At 44.2% G+C, this 23,477-nt stretch overlaps 1 protein-coding gene across 1 annotated transcript in view; it reads right to left on the bottom strand.

The window, feature by feature from the left end:
* Nucleotides 1–7,820, bottom strand: part of Mtr (5-methyltetrahydrofolate-homocysteine methyltransferase) — a 69,043-nt gene extending 61,223 nt beyond the window's left edge. The window contains exons 1-4 of the mRNA XM_032884495.1: nt 7,584–7,820; nt 4,721–4,810; nt 3,351–3,420; nt 1,270–1,362 (exon numbers count right to left, since the gene is read on the bottom strand). Of these exons, the coding sequence (XP_032740386.1) occupies nt 1,270–1,362; nt 3,351–3,420; nt 4,721–4,810; nt 7,584–7,793 (463 nt within the window). The 5' untranslated portion in view covers nt 7,794–7,820. The remainder of the gene's footprint in view (nt 1–1,269; nt 1,363–3,350; nt 3,421–4,720; nt 4,811–7,583) is intronic.
* Between the last annotated feature and the right edge of the window lie 15,657 nt (nt 7,821–23,477).

Raw genomic sequence — 23,477 nt, 5'->3', positions numbered from 1 at the left:
TGAATTAATGATAGTGAACTTGCTGAACTGTGTTCTCTACATCTTTACAATAAACACATCACTCTTACACACATCATCTTAGCTAGTCAGAGGGAAATCTAAGAAATGGGATTCAAGAGCTGGAGAGATGGCTCAGTGGTTAAGAGTACTTGCTGCTCTTCCAGAGGTCCTGAGTTCTACCCCAGCACACACATCAGGCAGCTCACAACTGCCTATAACTCAAGTTCCAGGTGATTCGATGCTGCATCTAGATTTGCACACAGACACACACCAAATAAATATACAGTGCAATAAGTAAGTGACATCTGGATACATCACAGGTAAATCTCTAACAAAAGCTGTGAGCCCACGGATTTTACCCTCGCTCATTTCAGAGAAGAGGCCTCTACAGAAGACAAGTTTTGACTCAACCAACAGTGTCCAGTAACAGCTAGGGAAAGTTTGTTTAAAACCCCGTGGTGTCTCGCTACTTACTAGAGACCCTTATATAACCCCTTTGTCTTTGCTATATAGCTACACCTGACTCATACAGTTGGAAACAAGCTCCCCAGTGTCACATCCAGTCCAGAGAACACGGACCACACATCAGCCTGGGAAGAGCCGCTCTTAGTAAAGAGGCAAGGCAGCCCAGCATGAACAATTCTGTACACGAGATACCAAAAGCTGAACTCGCCAGCTTTGTCACCTACACAAAATCCATTACCACAGGTGGTACGATTAGTTCTAGGACTTTCAATCCTTTCTGTGCAGTGCTAATGCTCACCTACACTCCTAATTTTTGGTCAAACCTTAACAAAACAAGTTTATATATGGTAATTATCTCGATAAGGCTAGTTTATTTAGATAAAGTAAAAGTTGGTATGGTGGACATAAAAAGACTCCCACAAGGCTGAGAACAGCATGGACCAGTCAGAGTTGTAGGCCACCTAGCCCAAACTATTGTGTCAGAGCCTGTCTAAACAAAGGATTTAAAAAAAGAAAAAAAATTCCAAAAAGTTACAGGAGAGGAAGAGAGAAACAACACAGCAGTTATTACAGAGTAGACCAAGCGCTGATACCCAATCTGTTTCCTTTTACGTACTATTTCAGTTAGTTTTATGGGAAGAACTGACACATTGCCAAGAACTGAGAGGAAGCTCAAGTAAGAATGGCAGCTAACTTTTGGGTACTGCAGGCCCTTGACACGGGTACAGTCACACGTTTCTGGGGCCTCACTTAGTACATTACTGAAGCACCTCCCCAAGGTCTGTTGTGTACGTGAATACTCACTGATGTTCCTGTAATCTGGCCTTTCCACAGATGGGGAAACTGAAAGTGTCTTGTTAGTCGGACCCAGAGATCCAGCCACAAACCTCTTGACTCCTTTGGGAAAAGAGGAAAAAAGCAGTGTGAAATCACAGGTCGCTCGGCCTTTTGCTATGAGCCCACAGACTCCAGGATCGAGTGCAGTAAGACTCGCCTATAATCTCAGTACTCAGAAGCAGGAGGACTGTGAGGTTGATGCTGACCTGGACTTCCTAGTGAGACTCAATCTCAAAACAAAATAAAACAGGCTATGACTGGGACTTAGTGGTAGGGTGCTTGCCTAGCACACATGAGGGGCTCATCCTGGCTCAACGCCCCCAATAAAGGAAAAAGAAGGGGGTGGGGGAGACTTTTCCTTGAATACAAAGCTGTAAAACCCCATAAATCAGAAACCTAAAAAGTCCTAAAAGCCTAATTTTTAAGAATTCATTTGAAACAAAACTTGTATTGAACTAATAAAAGGCTATTTAACTTTATGCACTGAGATAGCTGATAAATTATCTTAACATATTTGTCGTAATTAGGAAAATCACACAATAAAAGGGACAGATAAGTATTAGTGGCCTAAGGATTCAAAAGAACTCCCAAACTCTAAGTCACATATGTCTGCATGCATTCTCTATTAAAGCTGTGCACTGACACACTTTCCTCCCAAGACAAACTTGGGGTCTTAACTATAACAAGGTGCCTCACATCCGAACACAATGCGAGCTGCCTTATAGCATTATACTACAGGCCTTTAACTCAATAAATACTAAATCCAAATTAACAATTATAAAGCCTGAAATTCTAGTATGAAGCAGAATGAATGTCACTCTAGTCTACACTTTAAAAAAATGTTGCCTCTAGGTCAGAAGTGAACTTGTTTCTGTAGCAGCCTGGGAGGCTGTGCTCATGCACATCAGAACAAAGGCCAGGAGTCCTATAACTCACTGCCTGATGATGTCAGTAACACAGTAACATGGGCTGTGCTTTACAACTACACAGGAAGAGACTGCCAACTGCTGACGATCTGCTCTGTGGCTGGGCATGACTGCACACATTTGGGATTCTAGCACTTAGGAGGCAGAGGTCAATAGGTCAGAGTTCCCTCTGCAACACTTTCTGAGACCCACCTTGGACTCTAAGACAATGAAAAAGAAAAAGAAAAGAAATCATTTTGTAGCCTGTGGAAATGTTACAGGCCCAAATGTTCTTACTCTTCCCCAGTGCTGAACAGTGGCATTATAGGTGTAAGGAAAATGTACTTGTGTTTGACTGGTTCAATAGCCCATGACCACCTATCTGTTGGGCTAATAGGCTCTGCAAATCCATGAACTTAAACACTATCTCTTCGAAACAGATTTCCTCGTAAATTGCTTTGGTCTTCATTAGTATGCTGCCAGTAACTTCCTCACAATGTCTTCACATCTCTGCTACTGACAGCAACTCTACATCTGTTCCTTCTACTGCTTTTCCTGTCCCAGAGCGTCCTGCCAGCCGAAGTGTTCTGGTGGCAGCTAGCCAGGAGGTTAATTATTTCAGGAACCACTTTCCAAGCCCCAGCAAGACTGAATCTAAGCTATATCCTCCGTCAGTCAGGAAGAGCAATCAGGTCATGGGTAGACTACACAGGAAAATGCTCAAAGGCAATCGCTGCTTCAGTGAGCTGAGCATGGGGAAGAAGGCGGCTTCACAGGGATAAGATCAAATACTCTAATAATAACCAAAATCAAATCAGCCAGTTACTATTTAATGATCCAATAATGTCAAAGGGGAAAAATTATCTCAGCTTTAAGTACACAGAACATCATGAGCCTAGCTACCAAGGCGGGCTATGAGCGTCATCAGGGTAGGAGAGTAAATCCTGAACTGAAGGCTCATGGGGACAGTGTCATGTCACAGAGACACTGAATGGTTCACTATGGTAATACAGAGTAGTTCCCTACAAATAAGTAAATAGTCTGCTCCCAGGCCAAACATCACGTAAGAGAAACCTGCACATTAGAGTTGAGAACATAAAAGGACTTGTGTGTGTGCAACAGAGAAAGAAGAATGTCCCTTACCTGTCTGCAGAGTTATCTCCTCGGCGGCTTTTCTGGCCACGTCTGCAGAGCACTTGTTCATCCGGTAGGCCTAACATATCAACCACTGGTTAGTCTGTCCTGCTTCTCCTCCGCCCAGGACGGGATCTGTAACTGACTGACTCTTATCTGAACTCACCAAGGCACTGGAGTAAGAACTAGGGAGGGCTGTGAAACCATAATAGTAAGGCTGATATCTGGACATCCAGCAGGTAAATAAGCTGATCCAGCCAAATAGTCTACCGATTAATAAAATATGCTAACCCAGTGATAGTAGCCTATAATCCTATCCCTGGGGAAGCTGAGACTGAATTCAAATCCTGCCAAGGCTATAAAAGGAGTCTGTCTCAAAAAACAGAGAAAGAGAAGGAGGGAGAGAGAGTATTCTACTGGGAAAAACACCAACGTCTAAGGTGTTTCATCCTGTCTCAGCCGAGCAGCGGCAGCTCCCAAGGTAACTCTCCCTGGCCCTGATTTTCTCACTGGACAATGGTGGGGAAAAGCAGTTCTGAACTTTCTGAAGTTTATTAACACCTTGAAAATTCTGCTGGGTGGTGGTGCACAACTTTAATCCCAGCACTAGAGAGACAGAGGCAGGTAGATCTCTGAGTTTGAGGCCAGCTTGTTCTACAGAGCGAGTTCCAAAATAGCCAGAGCTACACAGGGAAACCCAGCCTTGGAGAGACTGACCAGTTAAAGCACTGGATGCTCTTCCAGAGGACCTGAGTTCAATTCCCAGCACCCACATGGTAGCTTCTATCACCTGTTAACTGAGTTCCAGGAGAATTGATACTGTCTTCTGGCCTCCACGGGCACCAAGCACACTCATGAATGCACAGACAAACATTCAAGCAAAACATTAAACAAATAACAATGAATACTTTTTTTCATCTGAGTAAGGGCCGTGGACTTCTCTCTGGGAAAAAGCAAGCAACTAGGTACATACATGTAAAGCAGCTTACGACAAGTAAAGGACCCTTCAGGCATGTGCTCCTAGACCTGTGATCTGTGTCATCTCCTTTAACTGCCTTGGCTCCTCAGATTATGCGATTAGCAAACCAGGATATCTAAACGGGCTTGGTGCACTGTGGCTCGTGGCTCATCTAATTGCCCACTTCTGTACTGCAACAGCCACAGCCATTGACTTACATGTGCAAGTCGCTCAGTCAGTTATGTTGCTTTACCAAAGAACACACTGCTGTGTGACTCTTACTGTGCAAAATGAATGGACTACCACCCTCACAGGCACCATGATCCTGACGGGATTAGACTGGCTGCCTCTTGGGGGTTTTGTCACTACCAATCTCCAATGCAGCAAATACTAATATGCATTTTAGACATGAAAGTCTCACCAAGTGTTCGAGGCCATAGTCAGCCTGGGCGATACTAGTGCTGCTGAAAGTGTTTGTTTCAATGATGTCTGCTCCGGCCAGCAAGTATTCCTGCAATAAAAGACAGGAAGTCAGCTGTCCTGAACTTAGAGTCCCTGGCCCCAACAAGCAATCACATTTTAACCAACATTTAAAACAATACACTCAAGATTAGAGATGTGAGCAGGTACAGAGATCTCAAGGAAAGGCATGTGTTGTTCTATATAAGCACAGAACACAATTCAGACACCAGGCTGGCCTTGAACTCAGAGATGCTGCAGAGATTAAAGGCCTGCACCACCACGCCCAACTTGTTGCCATTTTTAAGGGGAAAAATATAAATAGATATTTCAAAGGGCAGTGGGTGGGCAGTAACAAGAATCCTGCCTATCAAGTTCCATAAATTTTCTGAGTACCAGCCTCCTCATCCAAAGTATTAAAGCCATTTTCTGCCTACAGTAAGTCTACATAATATCAGCCAGCACTTCAAGTGTCTGGCACATCCTGGACACTCAGAAGACACCAACTCTGGTCCCTTTCTCTCTCTCTCTCTCTCTCTCTCTCTCTCTCTCTCTCTCTCTCTTTCTCTCTCTCACACACACACACACACACACACACACACACACACACACGCCGGCGCACATACACACACAGACACACACACACGCACCGGATCACGGAGACTTGACATCCTACCACTCTGCTGTTTAAAGCCTGCCTTCCTTGTTTCTCTGCCTGGATAACCTCTCCATCTCCATCTGACTCACAGCCTGGACTCCTTTGATTTCTAATAGTCAACAAACTCAGTCTTCCCTAAGCTGATGAATACAATGTTTACAGACCTAAAAATGAAAACCAACATGAGCCCATTTATAATAGCAGTCATCAAGAAGGAGATAACTAATGCAACTTTATTATATGTCATACGACACTGAAAAGGCCACTGTATGTTTCTATGACATGGGAAAGCCATCTAAAGCACCACTGAACAAGAGAACACAAGTGCAAAGCATATTGCTACAGTCTGGATGTAAAATGTACTTAGATTCATGTTCAAAGACTTGGTCCCAACTGATAGCACTTTCAGGAGGTTGTAGAAGCCTTGGGAAGTAGGCCAAGCTGGAGGAAGAAATCTCCCTCTGCTCCCTAATGAGCACAATGTCACAGGATCAATGACATACAGCAAGCAACTGCTATCGTGCCTTTTTGCCACAATAAACTGTGCCTTCTCTATGAGCCAAAATAACTTTTTTATTTTAGCAGAGGTGACAAAAGTAACTTAAACATACAACCATTAAATTTAAAGCAAACATATTCTACTCACTTATTATGCAGTATAAAATGTGCAATAAAAAAAAAAAATTAGGGCCAGGCAGTGGTCCTAATTCCCACACTTGGGAGGCAGAGGCAGGAGGATCTCTGTGAGTTTGAGACCAGACTGATCTACAGAGCAAGTTCCAGAACAGCCAGGGTTACACAGATAAACCCTGTCTCAGAGGAAAAACAGGAAGATAAGCACCAACCGATAGTATTTATCTGAGAAGGATAACAATTTATAGCAATGTCAAACAGGGGTTTATTCTTACTTTTAAAAAGCAAAAGGAGGGGGCTGGAGAGATGGTTCTAAGGCTAAGAGCTGGCTGTTCTTCCAAGGGGCATGCCTTTATTCCCAGCATTCCTATGGCAACTCACAGCCATATGTGACTACAGTCCCAGAGGATCAGACACCCTCTACAGGCTCCACAGGCACTAGGCATCCATGCAGTATAGACATATATGGAACCAAATCATACATACACTTCAAATATATATGTTTTATAAAACATATAATCTATACCTTATATACTTACAATTTATTTAATATATTAATGTATATACAGTATTGTATGTTTGTATATGTATTAAAAAACTGAAAACAAATTTAAAGGTACCTCCTAAACTCATATTAAAATTTAACATATGAATCTTGGCAGAGAGAGACCTTAGCATACCCCACTAGAAGAAACAAATTTGCTTTCTTTTGCTGCACCCTACCATACAATGGGAAGAAAGGCCCATGATAAGCAAAAGAGGGCTCTCAGCAAACACACAGATTAATGGCATCTCAATGATGTGCTTTCCCACTGTTGTGAACCATAAGAAATAAATGCTGGGGCCTGAAGAAAGGGCTCAATCATTAAAGAGTACTGGGTGCTCTTCCAGGAGACAAAGGTTTGATTCTCAATACCCACACATCAGTTCACATTTGAAATTCCAGTTCCAGAGGGTCTGACACCTGCATTTGGCTCCCCTGGGCACCAGACACACACATGATGCACATACAAACATATAGTCAAAACCCATATATATTAAATAACATGATACACATGCTTACATACAGTCAAAAAACCCACACATAGATGGATAGATGGATGAATAGATGGATGGATGGGTGGACAGACAGACAGACAGACAGAAATGTTGTTTGAGCCGCCCAATCTGAGAATTTTTATAGCAGCACAAACTAAGACCCACTCAGTATCTCTTAACAAGTTATTAATAGGCAAACATGGAACTTATAATTTGTTCCATAATTTATGGTTTTTCAAAAAAAGTTTAAATGCTTAACTGCCAAAAAGCAAACAAACAATAAACAAAACACCCTGTCTTTATCATCTGCTTACCCCAAGTGTCCAACACAGTGGACACTTTTAGTTGCAACTTTTACTTGGTTTTCAAATAAATCACCAGCTTTTCAAATATATCACGTCCTTTCTCCATGTTCTCTAGAGCAAAGGCCACAGCAGTCTGAGACTGATACATGAAATAACTTGCTCAAACGTTTAAGGGCCTGGAAATAACTCACCTTATGAATCTGGTAAATAACATCAGGCTGAGTTATACTCAAGATGTCGTTGTTGCCTTTCAGTGGCCTGCTGTGGTCTTTAAACTCTTGACCTTGGAAACTTTCTTCGCTTAGTTTGTACCGCTGGATCATGGTCCCCATCCCGCCATCTAGCACCATAATCCTCTTCCGAAGAATGGCTTCAATCTCATCCTGCAGGGTTTTCTTCATCTCTCCTTTAAAGAAAGTAAAAACTGATTTTAAAGAATGAAAGAAGCTAGGTGGGGGATTTTGTTGTGGTTTGCCCAGGAGTTATCTGTATTTTGACACTAATTCCACTGCCCCAAGGACAATCACATAATCAGGACTCAGGTGACTTCACCAGAACCTTCTCTCCATTGAATTTGTAAAATACAGGTGAGAGGCAGGTACAGGATAGGAGGCCTGTTATTGGATGAGATGGAAGGATGGGCGGGAGAGAAGTTTGGAGGAAGAAGAGGAGACTTGAATGAAGAGGGGAAGAGACAGGAGGGGGAGAGAGAGGAGCCGAGGGACAACAACAGAGGCTGATGTTAAGATTCCACTCTGTGGAGTTGGGGATTTAGCTCAGTGGTAGAGAGCTTGCCTAGCAAGCGCAAGGCCCTGGGTTCAGTCCCCAGCTCCGAAAAAAAGAAAAGAAAAAAAAAAAAAAGATTCCCCTCTGTGATTACAGGCTGTTACTAATGTTCTTAAGGGATGGATGGTACTGGGCTTTGTATGTTTAGGTGGGCAATTATATCTTATCAATTGGATCAGAGGTTATTGTGCTGTGTGTTCTTTTATGTGACGGTTTGAGTGCAGGAAAGTGTGCGGCAGCTGGAGACACTGGGCACCACCACGGAGTTGGGTTATGTTTCCACCAAGATATCTAGCAGACATCTTGGGGCACCGCGGTGTCGGACCTAGTGGGGGATAAAAGACGCCATACTTTTCCTACTTTTTATATTTTTACAACAACAGGATTTAGGTAAGGGTAGACAGTGCATGGTGTGTAAGACCCGAGTCTGATCTCCAACAGCACAAGAGGAAAAAGAAAGAGGCAGAGCCCATAACTCACAGCACGGAGCTCATAAAAGAGGTAAGGACAGCATCGGAACACTGCTGGCAAAAACGATGATACATCTCTATACGATAAATTGTCTTACACACCACAAAGCCAAAAGTGAAGCAGGCTTAGCGAGTTCTGTCTCAGAGTTCAGGAAAAGTCAACAATTGTTTAAGGGGCGTAAGCACTAACTCTGTGGGGCTTCCTTTGTTAATTCTATAAAGCTACTACAGTGGAAAAAGATTGGTAATTCCAACCTCACCTTCGAAGTGTTAGCTTCAACTCTCACTCGTTCACCTCCTGCCAGAATCAGTAGCAGTCCTACCATGGGGATCCTGACTCACCTCTGCTCTAGGAAATAATACCCTCCCGCACCCTCCAGCTCCCCGCCTCTCTGCCTGCTTCCCAAGCTCCCAACTCCACTCTTCTCTCCCTTCCGTCCTGGCTTCTCAGAACCCTGGAAGGTCACAAACGAGGCCTCTTCTCTGGCTCATCGCTTCAGTCCCTCCAGCCTCTGCTAATTCATCCTTTGCTCCACTTTAGCACCAAGTCCTTCTCATCCTTTTCACTCACAAGTGACTAACCTAACGCAAATGGCTTCTGTTAGAAGCACCTCAAATTCCTCCTGCAGCTGGGCTATTTCCTTGTCTCTGCACCATGATGATTGAACAGAAAATGTCCCTAAAAGTGTCAGGCATTTGACGCTTGGTCCCAGTTGGTTGTGCTGTTGGGGAGGTTTAGGGGCTTTGAGAATACAGTCTCACTCTACTCTCTCTGCTTCCTGTCTGTGGTCAAAATGTAAAATGTGATCTTCCAGCTCCTGCAGCCATGATCCTCCTGCCACTTGCTGCCATGCTTCCTTCCCCACCATGACAGACTCTTATTATTTCTAGAACACTAAGCCCAGGTAAAGCTTCTGTTGTTACCTTCACCATACAGTAGTCGTCACAGCAACAGTAATAATATAGTACCAACAGAGTATATGATCAGCAACATCCCAATACTTCCTGTGGCCCCAATCTACCACTTCCCATCTCCAACATGCAGATTCCTCATCTTCCTGATATGGCTTCCTCTTCTGACACTCTTCAAAAATTACTTTCTACAGTCACTAATGACCTATTAGTTACTGAAGATACCAATCAATCTGAGGCCCAAGTTTCAAACTATCGATACCTGACATTTTCCCCCAGAATACCCAACTATTCAATCTAATTTCCAAAACCAATCTCAATGTATTGGCTCACATCCCTATTTCTGTGACTGACAATGTCCCTCCCAGAAATGTAAACTCCAAGTCTCACTATTATCTGATTCCTCTTCTCCCTGAAAATAACCACCTGCCTACTCAGATCACGAGCCCTACCAGTGTGGAGTCTAAAATAAGTCCTACTCAACCCGGCATAGTGGTGCATACCACACAGCACTCAGGAGGCAGAGGCAGGTGGATCTCTGAGTCGGAAGCCACCCTAGTGAACTTCAAGATAGCCAAAGCTCTGTTACACAGGGAAACCCTGTCCTGAACCTCATCCCCAAAAGTCCCAGTGCATGGGGGTTGGGGATTTAGCTCAGTGGTAGAGCGCTTGCCTAGGAAGCACAAGGCCCTGGGTTCGATCCCCAGCTCCGGGAAAAAAAAAAAAAAGTCCCAGTGCACTAAGCATACTGTCCACATTTTCCTACTGAGCCTTCTCCTTGGACCAAGGGGATTTACATTTAAGAGAGGGTTCTGATGGTAATTACGATACCATCTCTAATGATAATTAGACCGATATAACTGGTTCTTAGTGGGTCAGTGAATGAACATAAAAGACAGAAACAGGCCCCAAGACCTGACACCATTACTGAAGCTATGGCCATTCACAAAAAGGGACCTACCATGACTGCTCTCCAAAAGACCCAAGAAGCAGCTGAAAGAATCAGATGCAGATATGTGCACCCAACTTGTGAACAGAAGCTGCTGACCCCTCTGGTTGAATTAGGGAAAAGCTGGAGGAAGCTAAGGAGGATAGGATAGCAATCCTATAGGGGGACCAGCGGTCTCAATTAACCTGGACCCCTGAGATCTCTCAGACACTGGATCACCAACCAGATAGCATACACCAGCTGAAATGAGGCCTACAACACATACACAGCAGAGGACTCCCAGGTCTGGGTTCAGTCAGAGAAGATGCATCTAATCCCCAAGAGATTGGAGGCCCCAGAAGGTTTAGAGATCTGATGGGGTGGGTCTTGAGGAGGGGGAGAATGCAGGGGGGGAAGTGTGGGGAGAAGGAATGGGATGGGGAACCCTGGGGGGATGGACTGGAGGGGAATCTGGAGTATATGGATGGATAGATAGATAGATAGATAGATAGATAGATAGGAAAAAGGCAGAAACAATTAACTACTATATTTATGTAAATCTCCATCTTTGCAACAGTTCACTGTATACCATAAAAACCAAACCCCCACACATACAAATTCTGAAATCTAGAAGGAAATACATAACATAGTTATATATGAAAGAGTCTACAGAAGCAAGAGAATCATGAGTAGCAAATACAAAAAGATTAAAAGAGTATTCATAATAAATGAGTGGGAATTAAAGACAAAACTCTGCACCTTAGGCCCTTGAAAATCTATTGCTAGCTGGGCTTGGTGGTACATTCCGGTAATCCCAATACTGTCAGAAGCAGGAGAATCAGGACTTCAAGGCTATTCTTGCTATACAGTGAGTTCAGAGGCCAGCCTTGGCTACATGAGACTCTTTCTCAAAACAACAACAAAGTACGATTCTACATCATCCATATGTTTATTATCCTTAAAGAGTAATAATGTACACTTTATCATAAGAGGCCACTGACTTTTCTAGTAGGAGGTTATCTTTTACTAGGTCTAATTATCATTAGAGACCAGCATTCCTAATTACCAACAGAACCCTCTATTAAATGTAAATCCCCTTGGGCCAAGGAAAAGACTCAGTAGGAAATGTACTTACTGTGTAAACCTGAGAGCCGGAGTCTCCACCTCACTGTGGTAGGAGGAAAGACCAGGTCTCTTGAGACTTTAACCAACAGCTGCAAACCAACATACCCGAACCACCCCTCAAACAATAAGTAAAGTTAAAACCAAATCCTCTTAATGATTGTCCTTTCCCTTAGCATACTGTGGGCATTCACTGAAACATTATTCTTCTGTAAAGAACTCAGCCCCAAAGTTTCTGTGTTTAGTTCATTAGGTCTAGAATATTCTGTGTGGTTTACGACTTAATAGAAAAGATTCTATCTGTAATCTTGGCGGAAAAATAGGGAAGTGATGACTGCTCTGACTCTAAGTAGAATGGATTCTTTGACACATCTTTAAGGGTGAATACAAGAATACAGTGTTTCATAATAACTTCCAGCAGACGATCAGAAATAGCTTTATGTTTAATGTACATGTAAGTAAGTGCTATACAGAAAAGAGTCCGAGAACTGTCCAGGAGTATAAGCCCAAGTGAGATCCCATTGTATTTTCCTCAGTTTGAGTAGATCCTACAGCCTTGTAGGATAGGGTGTTTCATTGTTTTAGGTTTTGTTTTTTTCTTTTTTCTTCCTTTTCTTGACTTGGTGCCATTTGTATTTACAGCAAATATCCAAAAGGATAAATGGACGTAGGACTAACTGGTTATAGCACCCATCAGATGATGAAAGGAACATAAAGTCAGGGGGCACCTGAGAACTACCTAAGACTGGGGATACAGCTCAGGGTAAATACTTGCCTAGCGTGTACGAAGTTGTACAGCAGGTCCCCAGCACTGCAAACAAACAAATGAAAACCAAGCAACTTAAAGAATAAGAAGATATAAGATGATTAGTTCCTGATATGTGCATGTAAGTGACTCGCTGCAGTGTCAGGAACAAGGCTCCTCTGGAGAGAATGGCCTTCACATGGGTCTGCAAAAGGACTCCCCTCTCACAGGACAAAATGGAGTAGAACAAAACATACTTCTCTTCTCTGCACTGTAAGCACTACCTCAACACTTTCTCAGCAGTTCCCCACTTTGGCTATTTTAATAGCTGCCCCACAAGTTCCTTGTAGAACTTCTTTCATTGGTTGGGGGGGCGGGGCCTCTAATCTCTAGTTTGAACTGATTTGCTACATTTTATAGGCATCTGTTTACATATTATCTCATTTTTTGAAATATATATTTTTTCACATTAATTTTTAAAGGGCAGAAGATTTGAGCTGCTATCAATTCACTGGCTCCTTTTACACATTCTCCCATTAATCGTTAGCTAAGTGCATAAAAACATGCAAGGAAGAAACCAAGAAATCACTAGAAGCTGCAGTTGAAACTTTCTCATACAAAGGGTCTGAGGTTAGACTCTCTCCCTGACCACTTGCTGGAAGGATTAACTCTTGGCCTTGACTCTCAACAGGCGAGCATTCCACCACCACTGAACCATATCCACAGCTCAGGAAACATCAGCTTTCAGTTCAACCTGGAAGTTCAACAATCTTAGATCTTCCTTAAGACTTGACAATATGATAAGAAATAATGCAGAGAGAAACAAAAAACAAAAGCTGGACATCAGTGACTAAGAGATTTTAGGATGTTAAAACGTGGCTGTAATGCCAACACACAGGGGAAAGAAGCAGAAATATTTCTAAACCACAGGTAAGGAGGTAAGAAACCTAGAAATTAATGTTCAACCATGGAGGAAAGTGGAGAAGCAGGGTCAGGTGCAAATGTTCAACCGTTTTCTTCCATTTTTCTGCAAAGGGATCACTCGCTATTCAATCTATTCTAAATTTCAGAGGCTTTCTGCTGACAGCAATAGAGATTGCTCTTCCTTTCCTAAAAACAAAGAAAGAAGCCTGAAGCCCTAAAAGACTAACTATGCCATAGCCCTATGAAAAAGAGTGATCTTATTTATAGCAACCCTCTTCCTAGGACTACACACCATGCCATAACACAGTCACTGTTCTGTCTTAAAAATAAACAGGATCAAAAATAAATAAATAGAAAGAGAGAGAGAGAGAGAGAGAAACAGACAGACAGACAGTCTCATGTAACCCAGGCTGGTCTTGAACTCATTATGTGGCAGAGAATAGCCTTAAGCTTAAGATTCTTCTACTTCCGAGTCTAGTTTTATACAGAGCTAGGGATTAAACGAGGGCTTCCTGCCAGCCTGCAGGCACAACCTGATGTCTTTATTTCTAATTTTCTCCTTTCTACGTCTTACCGCACACGTCTTACGGGAATCTCTGCCCAAATATTTAAGACACTCAAAACTGAAATTATACTCCCTTTGTGTCTTTTCTCATTGTGGAAGCCCGTGCCACCAATATCAGAATCATTTACGATTACTATTCCACCTCCCATCCCCAGCCCTGGGTACTGGGAATCCGGTCAAGCCAACGGTGGAGTTTGCAAAAGAGTAGAAAAGAAAACTAAAATCCCACGTGGTTCAACTGTCTAGACTGCCTTACTGTCTCCCAGCTTCTGAACTCGTCTCTGGCAGACAGCGATCGGTAAATATTCACTGAATACGGTTACATCATGCAAAACTTCCCAGGAGCCCTGCTGGAAGTTGTTGCTTGTAGTTGCGGCGCTAAAGGCAACGCTCCGGGACCGGCTCCGGGACCGGACCGTGCGCGTGTGGGTGAGGGACGAAAGAGACCCAGCAAGGACCGCCCCCACCACCACCCCCCGGAGCTCCGGGCGGAAGAGCGGAGGCACCCACAGAACCGCTAGACCTGGGTGGAGGTGTTACCCGGTTGCACCAGCGCAGGCGACACGCCGCCAAGCGTCCTCCTCAAGCAGAGAAAGCTTGATCTCCAAAGAAGCCTACCGCGGGCGACTCCAGCCAGCGTTTAGTGGCCTGACGAACTGGCTGACGAGATCCCTGAAGCTCCGGAGCAGACACACCGGGCCTCCGGGTACTGCACCTCGGGCACGCGCTTCTTACCGAACTCCCAAGCGCAGAGCTCCGCGTTACTGCCAAGGCCTCAGCGTAAGACTTAAAGGAGTAGACTACGTAGATACGGCCACAGGCCACCGCAGCACCCTTAGCTCTCCGCTCAATCTAGCCTCCGGCAGGAGGGCCCGCCCCCTCCCCGGCATGCGATTGGTCCTCACTAGTTCCTCGCCGCTGAGTATAAGCTGTTGAGAGTAACCAATTGCCGGAGGCTTTGCTCCGTGGCCCTATGGGAGATGTAGTCCTGAGTACTGGGTCCCTATGGAGACCGGAGCGTCTATTCTCTGAGTTCCGGAAATGCCTCCCAAAGGCTGCTCCAAGTTGTAGTAGAAAAATCCATAGTACGTACACTCGCACCAGTGGTGCAGTATCAGGCGCCGGGAATCTGAAGTCAGAAAACTGATTGTAGCTTAGTTTTGCTGACACTAAATATCTTGTCTCCCTCATCCACAGACAAGACTAGAATGAAAGTGACTTAGTTTATAGGCTTGTAATAGGGATTAAAATTAAAAACCCGTGAGTGCACGATGGAAATTCTGAGGTACTGTAGATGCTAATGGCCACGCTGATAGTAAACATTGAGTACCTATATGCAAAACGTTGAGATACACACTTGGATAGCAAAAGTGGGCCAATAAGAACTCTGCATAAATAAATAAGCATTGAAAAAATAGAAAATGTCCCAAAAGACAGGCAAATAAGTACCTGAGTATTTTCTAGGAGACACAGAGACAGGAAGATTTCTGGGTGTTGCTAGCTGCCGGCCTGAACGAAAAACCAGTGAGCTACAGGTTCAGAAAACAATCCTAGGTCAAGAAATAAGGTGGATAGTGAGAAAGGAAGATACAGATGTTCTCCTTTGGGCTCTGCAAGCCAGGGGCTTGTTCATCTTAGCGCACGGACATACATACAACACACACACACACACACACACACACACACACACACACACACACAGTAGCTGGGTCTTAAAGGAAGGATCAGAGGAAATAAAGTTAAATAAAACACAACATTTTTTAATAAAGAATTTTAGTATATAGTACAGTTTGGCTTTGAATTAGCCTCCTGTTTATCATCAAGACCTGCAAGACACAACATTTTTCCCCCCAGCGTTTTAAAAACAAAGGATAGTTCAGTAAGGTCAGTTATGGGTAAAGAGATTAAAAGCAAATGTATCTAGAAAAATAAAAAGATACATAGAGCCAGGAGTGGTGGTACAGGAGTAACTAGAGGTACAGGCCTATAGTCCCAGCATTTAAGAGAATGAGAAAGTAGGCTTATGAGTTTCAGCCTAGCCTGGGCTACATAGCAAGGCTGTGTTCATGGGAGGAAAATAAAGCCTAACATTTCCATGTATTTAATTCCACCACTGTTTTTATTTATTTGATTGGTTTTTCCATTTGTTTCTCAAGAGGGGGTCTCCCATTGTAACCTAAACTATCCTAGAACTGTTTAGTAGCCCAGGCTACCCTCAAACGGGCATTCTTCCTGACCAGCCTTCTAAGTGTTGGCATTATAGGAATAAGCCACCTACCCCCGACTCAATTAGTAAACTTTAAAGTTATAGCATAGGTCGAAGAGGAAGCTCATCCGCTAAAAGCGCTTGCTGCTCTTCCAGAGGACCAGATACGGTTCCCATTACCTACCTGAAGGCTCACGAGCTTCTAGAACTCAGGTTCCAAGGGATACAGTGCCATCTGCTGGCCTCCTTAGGTACCTGCATGATGTACACACATGCATTCAGGTACATACTCATACACATAAAATAAAAGTAAACCTTTAAAATGTATTAGAATATCTGTAGCATCCTTGTGTAGAAGACGTAAATAGAGTCTTTTTCTGTTTCTATTTATTTTACCAGAGGCCAAAAACATTAGTTAAGTCTGCTGGAACTGGAGGAACTGGAGGTCATGAGCTGCGGTGGGTGGTAGAAACAAACCAAAGTCGTCTGAAAAACCAGCAAGTGTTCTTAACCATTGAACCATCATTCTAGCCCCTGTGCCATCATCTTTTCTATCAAAGAGAGTTAAACAAGACAAACTCCATTTTTTTTGTTTGTTTGTTTGCTTGCTTGCTTGCTTGCTTTTCGAGATAGTCCCATTATATGGCCCTGCTTAGAATGGAACATGCAGTATAGACTGGCATCTAACTCATGGAGATCCATCCTCCTCTGTGTCCTGAGTACTAGAATCGAAAGCATGTGCCACTGCACCCAGCTGACAAACTCTTTTTAAAAACTGCACATAAGCTATTTGGCTGGGGGGGCGGGGATCAGATTCTTCAAGGGTCTGAGTCTTGAGATCAATTCAAAGGCCCAAAGATACACTCTGTGCTCAAAATTGCTTTCTTCTTACTGAGTAGCTTTAAATTAACCAGGCTCATAAGAATGCTAAGCCACCTTGTGGTAGGAATATAAGCCCAGTGAGAACCCACTCCCTGGGTGCGCTTGCTCCCTCAAGTGCAGCTACACGCACTTCTACAGAAACAATGCTATGCCTGGCTGCCATAGTTTGGATCGTGAGGTAACTTTCTTGAGAACCCAAGCATGTTTTATGCACCTTACTAAAGATGGCTATACGTGGGAGGGGAGATATGGAATGGGTTAGGAAAGAATAGGAGGGAGGGAGGGATTATCACCTATCCTTTGAAGTTTGTTGATAAATTTAGCTGGTTAATAAAACAAAGAAAACTTGGGCTGGAGAGATGGCTCAGTGGTTAAGAGCACTGACTGCTCTTCCAGAGGCCCTGAGTTCAAATCCCGGCAACCGCATGGAGGCTCACAACCGTCTGTAATGGGATCTGATGCCCTCCCTCTTCTAGTGTGTGGGAAGACAGCTACAATGTGCTTATATATATATAATAAATAAATAAATCTTTTAAAAAAGAAAACTTCATAAATCAAGATGTTTTATGGATTAAAAAGTGAGTACATAACCAATCCAAGGTATGATTGGGGAGGTTATTATTGTAAATATAAGGGAAGTATCTAGAAGAGTCTGAACTGGGTCAAGGGTGGAAAAAGAGGAGGGAGGGGAAGAGAGGAAGAGTAGAGGGGGTCAAGAGAAGACAGGGCTGACCTGGCAGTTTTATAGGAAGGAGAAGCACAGGGAGGGGAGGGGAAGGGAGGGGATGGGAGGGGAGGAGAGGGGAGGGAAGGGAGGAAGCCCTTGGCTGGAGAGGTTAGGTTGGGGTATGGAGAGGAGCCACAGGTACTGAGTGAGCCTTGTTCTGGGTTTCTTTGAAATCTGACATGTTACAAATACATTGGTTACAGCACAGCGGGGAAACCTCTGCTATCTGCCTCAGAGGCTATCTGATGGTATTAGACTTTTGATTGATGGAAGCATGTGTTTTGTTAATACAGTCCAAAAGGTTTTTAGCCTTCTAATCACGAGGTATGAGGTCTGACACAGAGGCTGGCTATGAATGGCTGTTTAGAAGACTAAAACAGTCCAAGATAAATCTAAGTAGGTGGTGGGCCTGAAACATTGCACACTCTCCACCTCCGCTCAAGTCCTAATGAGTTAATCAGCCTCCACACGGCTTGGTTTAAAGACACAGCTTCTGGGAGCTGTTGTTCACGACAGTTAATCAGCTTAAATGTCCGAATTAAGAGCAGAACTCGATAGCTGCTAATTCCTCTCACTGTTGGCAATGAGATATAAGGAAGGTCAGGGACAGCACCCTGAACTATCTTATATTAGAGTGAGACCCCGTGTCAAAATAAATGACTAAAAAGTCCAGTTCTGGTACAGATTTTACTTCTCTTTCACCCTGTTTGATCTGTCCTTATTTTTTTCCCCAGTGGTGCCTGTCATAGTCTTTCTATTGCCATGGTGAAACACCATGACCAAAAGGCAGGTTGGGGAGGAAAGGGTTTATCTGGCTTATTCTTTCACAGCATAGTTCATCACTGAAGAGAAGTCAAGACAGGAACTCAAACAGGGCTGGAACCTGGAGGCAGAAGCTGATGTAGAGGCCATAGAGCAATTGCTGCTTGCTAGCTTGCTCGCCCTAGTCTGCTCAGCCTGCTTCCTTCTAGAACCCAGGATGGCCCGGGACCTCCCACAATGGGTGGGGCCCTCTTCCATCAATCACTAACGTAGAAAATGCCTTGCGGAGGCTGGTTCTCTATTGAGGTTCTCTCAGGTAAGCCTAGTTTGTCAAGTTGACATAACTAGCAGAGCCTGTGGCCTGCTGCTGGGTCAGTGCTGTTGCGTTTTATAAAAAGAAAAAGAAGCCAGGGATGTGTTTAGTGGAGGCAGTATGGTGTGGAGGAAGGGGGGTGCCTCTGCAGGCCCATGCTGAGGCATCCCTGAAGTACCAGCCACGGGACAGTATAATATAGAATAGAGTCATTTAGGGTTATGGGGAGGGGAGTAGGGACAGAGAAAGACTGGGGCAGGGGTGGGGCATGAGCTCCTGGATCGAGGGAGGGGAGAGGAATGGGGAGAGAGGAGGTATAGGGTAAGTGAGCAAGAGAAGAGAGTGAGGAGGGGGCCAGCTGTCGGGCACACCTAGCTATTGCCAGGTACCTGTGGGGCGGAGCCTAGAGGAAATGCCAACAAATGCAAAGTCCTCCTAACCTCTGAAGTCTCGTTCTTTGTCTTCCCTATCCTCAATTCAATTCTTTCTAATTAGGTTCTGACCATTGTACCATTTCAAGGTTCACACTGAGTATTCCTAGGGACTTTCTGCCTTCTGTGTAAGATTCTGTGTGACTCTTCTTCCTTCTCTGCTCTTGTCTTGCAAAGGCCCATGTGACCCACTTCCTATCCATCTGCCTCTGTGGCTTCCCTTCCAGGAAGTTCCTAGCCATACAAAAGGAGTTACCCATGTGCCTTGATGGCCTCCCAAGCAAGTTTTCTGCTCGTTTTCTCAGTAGAGAGGCCCACACTGCTGTCGTGGGAACTTATTTTGAAACAGAGACTTACATAGACCAGGACAGTCTGACTCCCAAGGATGGGTGACCTTGGACTGCTAATCCTCCTGACTCTACCACCCAAGCGCTGGCCTTGCAGGTAGGAGGCATCCTGCTGGGCTATGACGTAGCAGTTTTATAATGACAAAGAGACAACCCAAAGATCTGGTCTGGTCAATTGTACAGCTTCCTATTAAGCTCCTCAGTGAGGGCTTTTCCAATTTCTACCAGTGTTAATTGTCAAATGACCTTTCCTCTAAGCCACAGGCCCTCACTTGGGGGTTAAGTAGTATGGCCAGTGGTGTTTATGAAAATGCAGATGTCTGAGTCATAGTCCAGACAGTCATCCTGTGAAACCTGGAAGAACTGGGTTAAACGCATCTAACAAATATGTATCTCCTGGGAATTTCGCACTGACCTGTTGTTTAAACATTCCTCTTAAATCATGTACCACTCAGCCCTAGGTGGGTCAGTTCCACTTCCCCATCACCAGCGTATGACACACTATAAACGAGACCCCCCTCCTTCCTTTATTTTTCTTTTCGAGCCAGAGTCTCATCCGTGTAACCCAGGCCGTCTAGGAACTCCTTGTGTAGGTAGAGACAACCTAGAACTTCCAACCCCCCTGCTTTTACCCACACAATACTAGGATTATAGGCAGGGGCCACCAGACTTGGTTTACACACAGGGCTCCGTGTATGCTAGGCAAGCACTCTACCAACCATCTCTGACTATTTTTTCCCCTTTTTTTCTTTATTAACTTGATTATTTCTTATATACATTTTGAGTGTTATTCCCTTTCCCGGTTTCCCGGCAAACATCCCCTTCCCCCTCCCCTTCCTTATGGGTGTTCCTCCCCATTCTCCCCATTACCGACCTACCCCCAACAATCACGTTCACTGGGGGTTCAGTCTTAGCAGGACCCAGGGCTTCCCCTTCCACTGGTGCCCTTACTAGGCTATTCATTGCTACCTATGCAGGTGGAGCCCAGGGTCAGTCCATGTATAGTCTTTAGGTAGTGGCTTAGTCCCTGGAAGCTCTGGTTGCTTGGCATTGTTGTTCATATGGGGTCTCAAGCCCCTTCAAGCTCTTCCAGTTCTTTCTCTGATTCCTTCAACGGGGGTCCCGTTCTCAGTTCAGTGGTTTGCTGCTGGCATTCGCCTCTGTGTTTGCTGTATTCTGGCTGTGTCTCTCAGGAGCGATCTACATCCAGCTCCTGTCGGCCTGCACTTCTTTGCTTCATCCATCTTGTCTAATTGGGTGGCTGTATATTTATGGGCCACTTGTGAGGCAGGCTCTGAATGGGTGTTCCTTCTGTCTCTGTTTTAATCTTTGCCTCCCTATTCCTTGCCAAGGGTATTCTTGTTCCCCTTTTAAAGACGCATCTCTGACTCTTTAAGGGAGGCAAATACAACACCAACTGAATGCTTTCAGAATATAAGAAGTCTGCTTACAGCTAATCTAATTGCCTGCATATCCTTTAAAATGATAAAAAAACAGAGACACTTTGGCAACTTTAATTGATAACTCGTGATCAGAAATAAAAACAACTTGTAGGATGGTGGTATAATATTTTATTGTTTTTCATGGTTTATTCCCCTTCTCGAGTATCACTAGGTAGTACTTATCCAATCCCTTGCTGGATATTATAGACAGGTCAAAAAATTTTAGAGAGATGGGTTGCCTAGGGCCACCCTGAACACAAGTTCCTAGTTAAGAGGAATGCTTCCTGGATTCTCCTCCACAGTTCCAGTTAGAGCATAGCACCTGTTTCACATACAACAGTGAAAAGCTCACCCCCTCCCCTCCCCACAGCACCCCAAAGCACCTGCTATTAAATTCAAAGGCCCAGGTATTTCAGAGACTTTTCAAACTGTCAACTACTTAATAATTATGAAGCAAATTAAAAAAGTGGGCCAAGGTGAAAGGTCAGTAAGGTTATCAGCAAACACTGGTAAATGAAAAAAAGAACAAATTTCCAGGCAGAAACTTATCAAACCCAAGGAAACAGACTCAGTTAGACACTTTGTTCCCTTTCCATTCACACTTCAACTGCAATTAGCAATTGTTTTCGTTTGTTTATAGCTCATTTTCTAGTCGTCAAGGACCAACATTTAACAGGTGTTTCTTCTTTATTTACTGCAAGCTGTCTGCATGATGGAAACTCTGGGGGCCGGGGCAGGGGAGGGGGGGCGTGGTGAAGTGGGGTGACGTGCAATATAGGTTTGGACAACAGGAGTGGAAAATTAACACACACTCACCAGGCGAAAACACCAAGCAGGAGCACAGATGAAATCCTGTGTCCTTCAGGAGAGCCGGGCTGGACCTAGACACTGCCCCATCCAAGAGGAGAAGGTCTAACTTCTAGTACTATTGACTCCCAGGAGGAAGGCAGCAAAGGAATGCAAAGGGGCCATGGAGGAAAACTTTTTACCTCCTTCCTCTGAGAATGGCAGGCCTCACCGTACTCCGCATGGGGGAGCTCTACCTTGTGCCCTAGGCTATAGCTTTCTAGTCTCATTGGGAACAGCTATAGCAAGCTCCTTCTTAAGTAAGTACAAAGCACTTAGAGCTGTCTCTCTGAAACTTCTATGACAGGCTCTACGGGGGAAATGTGGGCATCAGGAAATCAAGAGACAATAACAGAAACCTCGCTTTTCTTCTTGACTCCACCTCCATCTCTGGCAACTTCTAGTCCCAGGAAAGATCACTCACCCCCACCCCCAAATCTGACTGTCCAATCCAATACAGTGAAGAGTTGACTGAAAACTCCACTTCAAAAACATTAATAAGGGCTAAAGAGATGGCTCAGAAGTTAAGGAGACGAACTGCCCTTTCAGAAGGCCAGAGTTCGGTTCTCGGCATCTGGGTCTGGTAACCTAAAATTGCCTGTGACTCCACTTCCAGAAGATCCAATACCTCTGGGCTTCTCATGTGCCTACACTCGTGTGGATACACATACCCACACAAAACACACATTTACATAATTAAAATTGATAAACTCAACTATCCAAATATGTTGAGGAAAGCCAACAGGAAGGCTCAGGAAGTAAAGGCACCTGCCACCGAGCCTGACAACTAGAGTTGGATCCCTGGGACTTACATGTGACAGAACCAGCTTCCAGAAGTTGTCCTCTGACCACCACACACACACACACACACACACACACACACACACACACACACACACACACACACACACACACACACACACACACACAATGTTAAGAACAACAGAATAAATAAAATAATTTTTAGATTTTAATGAGCCTGACTTGGGGGACACACTGTAAGTCTAGCACTTTGGAGGCAGAGGCAGGAGGATCAGGAGTTCAAGGTCAACTTGGGCTACATTAGACTCTCAAAAAAAAAGTTTTGCTTATTAAAAGGGGGTAATACTGACATATATTCATAATCTCCCTGTAATTAGGAAGCTGAGGCAGGAAGACTGGGCTACACAGAGAAACACTGTCTCAAGAAAAAAAAGTGTTAAACATCTTCTGAGCAATCTGTTTTTCCCCACTGGCAGGCCAATCCCATAATGCTTAATTCCACTAATGATGTCACTTATAGGTAAGTCCAGCTGATCTTTGAATAAGCTAGGAAAAAAAAAAACATGCTAGAATCCCAACCATGTCCCCCAAGGATACCCACATGAACATAAAAGGCAAAGAGATGTATTTTTTTTTTTTTTTTTCGGAGCTGGGGACCGAACCCAGGGCCTTGTGCTTGCTAGGCAAGCGCTCTACCACTGAGCTAAATCCCCAACCCCAAAGAGATGTATTTTAAACGTCAAACCTTCACCAGACCTTCAGAATACCAAAAGAGCAAGCAATTGCTTCCCTGGTGATGAATCCTGAATGTTTCAATTTCCACATTTTCACTGCCCCCTTCCGATAGTATGTAAGCGATCTTAGTCAAAGAAACAAACCAACCTACCCTTTCATTTCATGTAGCTAAACCTTCAG

Source organism: Rattus rattus, chromosome 14, assembly GCF_011064425.1.
Source record: "Rattus rattus isolate New Zealand chromosome 14, Rrattus_CSIRO_v1, whole genome shotgun sequence".
In the NCBI taxonomy this organism is placed as follows: Eukaryota; Metazoa; Chordata; class Mammalia; order Rodentia; family Muridae; genus Rattus; species Rattus rattus.
The sequence above is the reverse complement of the archived record's forward strand: the minus strand, read 5'-3'. Positions and strand labels throughout refer to the sequence as shown.